We start from the raw sequence: 4,081 nt of genomic DNA, 5'->3' as shown, positions 1-4,081 counted from the left end.
GGCCATGCAAGGTCCGAAATGGTCCCTGCGTTTCGGTGCTCGGCCCTTTCCTGACTTGACCCGCGCAGTCTCTGCAAACCAGCGTGCCCTGGTCTCCTCCCTTCCTACCTCCACCAGCTTCTCAGGTCTCTCCGGGCTCCTCATGCCTCCCAGATGGTGCCTCGAGTCCCTGTTTCCCCCAGGCTCCTGGCCTCTGGCCTGCTTCTCCCTGGAAGAAGCCAGCGCTTCAGCCGCCGCCCCGGCTGCTTCTCTTCCTTCCGCTCCCGCCATGGCCCAGTCGAGGCCTGATCCCTGTGCTGTCGGGGCCGGTGCCCTGATCTCCTGCCTCCCCACCCCTACCCCCCACCACCGGTGGTGCCCTGTGAGCCCACACCGTCTACTGGCCCGGCCTCACTTCTCGGCCAGAAGCCTTCCAGTGACTCCCACCACGTGGCCGTCACGTTCAGAATAATGTCCCTACTTCTCCCTGGCCACGGGCCCCTTGGGATCCAGCCCCTGGTGACTCCCAGGTGAACTTTGCTGCAGTCCCCGGGCTTCCCTGCTGTCCCCAGATGACCAACCGCAGCACCCTTGAGACCTTCACACCTGCTCTCTGCCTGGAATGTTCTCGGACTCACATCCCCTATGGCCCGCTCGCTGTGGTCATGCGTCAGCTGAAATGTCGCCTCCTCAAAGCCTTTCCCAGGCGCTCCTGCTCTCTCGGTTTTGTCGGTAGCGCCCCACAGCCTGGTACTCTTGGCCGTGCGTGTGAAGGTCTGCCTCCTCCGGGTGCGAGGGAGGTTCGGGTCCTCCGGAGCGCCCGGCGCAACGTAGGATGAAGTGTGAGAACCACACAGATGAGGAAGGTGGCTCTTTCTGGACATTGGAGGTCGCCGTCCCTGAGGGCGTCTCAACCCCCCACATGTTCCTAGTCCCGCAACCATTTCCCAGACTGGCTTTGTCGCCCATGGTGGAGTGGTGACACCCGTGTGGCCTGGGCTGCTGTCTGTCTGACCCCGCCTCTCGGGTACTGCTCCCCAGGAGAAGGGCTGCCGTCTGTCTCGTGATCCGCAAGCCCTCAGACGGTTCCCCTCGGGGCCGCTGCTCCTTCAGGCGGAGTCGGGTTTGTGTCCGGAAGTGAGTTTTTGCCCTTTGAGGCGTCACCATGGGCAGGAGAAGCCCCCTCCACAGCACGGTGTGTTTTCCAGGCACGACGTGGCGGCACCCCTGAGCCCCCACTCGCAGGAGGTCTCCTGCTACGTGGACTACAACATCTCCATGCCCTCCCAGAACCTCTGGCGACTGGTGAGTCCCAGCTGGAAACCCCTCCGTGGCCATCAGGAACGTGTCCTTTCAAAAGCGCCCTTTAGAGTAACTGATTCAGATGTGAAATTTTTAGCCCTATAAAAAGACCCAGGTGTTTTTGTGGGAAGGGAGACGTCTCCATGGGAGGGACGAGCTGGCTGAGCAGGTGGTCTATGGTCTGTGCTGGCCGTGTGGCTCTCGGGGCCCTGCCAGGTGAAGGTGGCCTTGGCGGCCTCTCCAGCCTCAAGACCAGGCCATGGATGCACAGGGTCGGGCCTCCCCGGCCACCCTCCCTTGACCAAGAGGCGAGCCTCTTTCATTGAGCCTCGCCTGGTGTGAAGGAACACCCTGGTCACAGGGTTTCCCTGGGGACAACTGGGGCTCTGGCCGGGCCTCTGAGCATCCAGGAACACAGGCTGACCCCCTCCAGAGTCCCTCTCCAGGGCTGCACGCGGCCTGCTGGAAACGGTGGCAGGAAGAGACAGTTGTGTCCCCGGGTCCTTGCGCTGCTGTGAGTTCAAGGACATGCTCAAAAACGGTTTTAGTCCCGTGTGCACGCTAATCCCCTGCAGCAGCAGCCGCCCGCCGAGCACCGGTCTCCCGCCCTCTGTTCTGGGCTCGCAGGTGTGACCGGCAGGACGTGCTGGGTGCCGTGCCGCTGGCAGGCCCTCCTGGCAGAGCCAGGGGCTTCAGGGCTGCTGTGTGTGTGTGTGTGTCGGTGTATGTGTGTGTGTCGGTGTGTCAGCAGCGTCCCTCCGTCCCCCGCCTCGCCTTCTTGGTGCTGCATGTGTCCGCCTACCTTCTGCTTCTCCCTCCTCCCCTGGGCTGTTCCCACGGGATGGGAGCACTCTGCACCCAGGCCCCGTCACTGGGAGGCCTCCTGGTGGACCTTCTCCCAGGGGCCCACCCACTGCCCTTCTACCAGGCCTCGGACAGCTAACGGCCAAGCCCCCTCCTCTCCCGTTCCCGCCGGCAGCACCTTCACCCTGCCGTGCCCACATGTCCAGGGACTGCGGCTCATGTGGCCAGGAGGGAGGGCAGCCGACGCGGGGTGTACCGTCAGCCCGGCTCCTCCCCGCTCCCGCAGAGCCCTTGGGTCCTCCGGTCCTCCCTGACAGCCACACGCCTGCACGGGCCGTCACGGGGCTGCGATAAGATACAAGGCCAAGTGCTGTCACGATGTTAGAGGTTCTGTTACCTGCCAGCAGCCCCTCGCGCCCCGCTGAGGACACCTCAGGGACCATCTCCAACCCTTACCTGAGCCGTCTGTGCATTTGCCCGAGCGAGAAGGCCGAGTGTGGGGCTCTCTCAACTCTGCAGCAGGGCAGTGAGCCCCCCGGCCCGGCCAGGGGCTTGCTGCGTGGGCGGGAGCAAGGTCGGGGCAGCATCCTGTTAGCTCCCTGGAGCTTGGCCCCTAGTCTCAGTGTCGTCGGTGATCAGTGCTCACTTGACAGGTCAGGAAATCGGGGAAGGAACGAGCTCATTGACAGGACCTGCTCTTACAGGACATCGTGAACCGAGAATCCGACACGGAGGTTTGGAAGACCATCTTGTCCGAGGTCCGCCTGGTGCACGTGAACACCTCTGCGGTCCTGAAGGTAAAGGGGCTCCGGCTTTGGCTCACCCATCCCGGCTGGGGGCGGCTCATGGCACAGATTACCGGACCCTCCGGGCTGAACGGGCTCTTCACGGGCAGGACGCCTGGCTAAAGCCTTTGCTGTGTTACACGCACATGGCAGGGGCAGGATTCCGGCTTCTCAGACTGAATCCTGACGTGGCGGGTGTACGGGGGGGAGGCTGCCGCCCTTGGCGGCTGTGGATAGAGTGACCAGGTGGCAGGGCTGGTGGGGATGAGCGGGGTCCCCGGGCCGGCGCGTCATGCCCCGTCTCCCCCACAACCCACTGTTTCGCTAGCTGAGCGGGGCCCACCTCCCGGACTGGGGGTTCCGGCAGCTGGAGGTCGTCGGGGAGAAGCTGTCCCGGGGCTACCACGAGAGCATGGTGTGGAACGTGGAGGAGCACCGATACGGCAAAAGTGAGTCTGGCCTGCGGGCTTCCTGTCACTTTAACAAGACACCCCCCTTGCCCCCTGCCAGGGGCTCGAGTTCACTCGGGGACAGGACGCCATGCGCACTCCCTGCTGAGCCAAGCCCTGAACAAGCCAACTGTCACTCTGAGGTAGCGCCCAGGGGCAGTGCAAGCTGAGCCTTTTGAGTGGAAAGATCTGGATTTGATGGGGCTCCCGGGAAGGCCAAGCGGAGCGATGCCGTGGGCTGTCTGAGAAGAGGGGCGTGGGCTTTTCTCCAGGCTGCCAGTGTGTGGTGAGCCCCCTGACCTTCTCCTGTGTGTCGTGCCAGGCCAGGAGCAGAAGGAGAGGGAGTTGGAGCTGCACTCGCCCGCCCAGATGGACGTCAGCAGGAACCTGAGCTTCATGGCCAGGTTCTTGGAGCTGCAGGTGACCGGCGGGGGTGGCCCGGATCTCCCTGGGGCACGGGCTTCTCGCCGACAGGAGCGCAGTGCTGGGGAGAGCTGCACCCTTCCCCTTGTCTTCCTTCACCTGGGGCCTGGCTGAGCAGGAAGGGTTCCTGGGTCTTGGCCGTAAGTGGTGGAGGCCACATGGTCGGCCCTGGGCCTGTGGCCTTGTGGGCAGGAATAGCCAGGAACCAGGCAGTCACACGGCCAGAGTATGCTTGGAGTCCCCCATGGTCATGTCAGTGTGGCCCAAGGTCAACATGGAGAGCCCTAGTGACGTCAGAATCAGAAACCAGGGGTCCTAAAACGTCAGAATCAGAAACCT

General features: G+C 63.6%; 1 protein-coding gene across 4 annotated transcripts in view; it reads left to right on the top strand.

Annotated features, from left to right (window-relative positions):
* The window catches only part of POMT1 (protein O-mannosyltransferase 1), a 16,699-nt gene that overhangs the window by 9,111 nt on the left and 3,507 nt on the right, over positions 1 to 4,081 (top strand). For all 4 annotated transcript variants that reach the window (XM_059410497.1, XM_059410496.1, XM_059410498.1 and 1 more), the window contains 4 exons: positions 1,188 to 1,284; positions 2,790 to 2,882; positions 3,199 to 3,319; positions 3,642 to 3,739. In XM_059410497.1, the coding sequence (XP_059266480.1) occupies positions 1,188 to 1,284; positions 2,790 to 2,882; positions 3,199 to 3,319; positions 3,642 to 3,739 (409 nt within the window). The remainder of the gene's footprint in view (positions 1 to 1,187; positions 1,285 to 2,789; positions 2,883 to 3,198; positions 3,320 to 3,641; positions 3,740 to 4,081) is intronic.

The sequence above is a fragment of the Mustela nigripes genome, chromosome 9, assembly GCF_022355385.1.
Source record: "Mustela nigripes isolate SB6536 chromosome 9, MUSNIG.SB6536, whole genome shotgun sequence".
Taxonomy (NCBI): domain Eukaryota; kingdom Metazoa; phylum Chordata; class Mammalia; order Carnivora; family Mustelidae; genus Mustela; species Mustela nigripes.
Note: the sequence above shows the minus strand (reverse complement) of the source record. Positions and strands in the feature narration are given on the sequence as shown.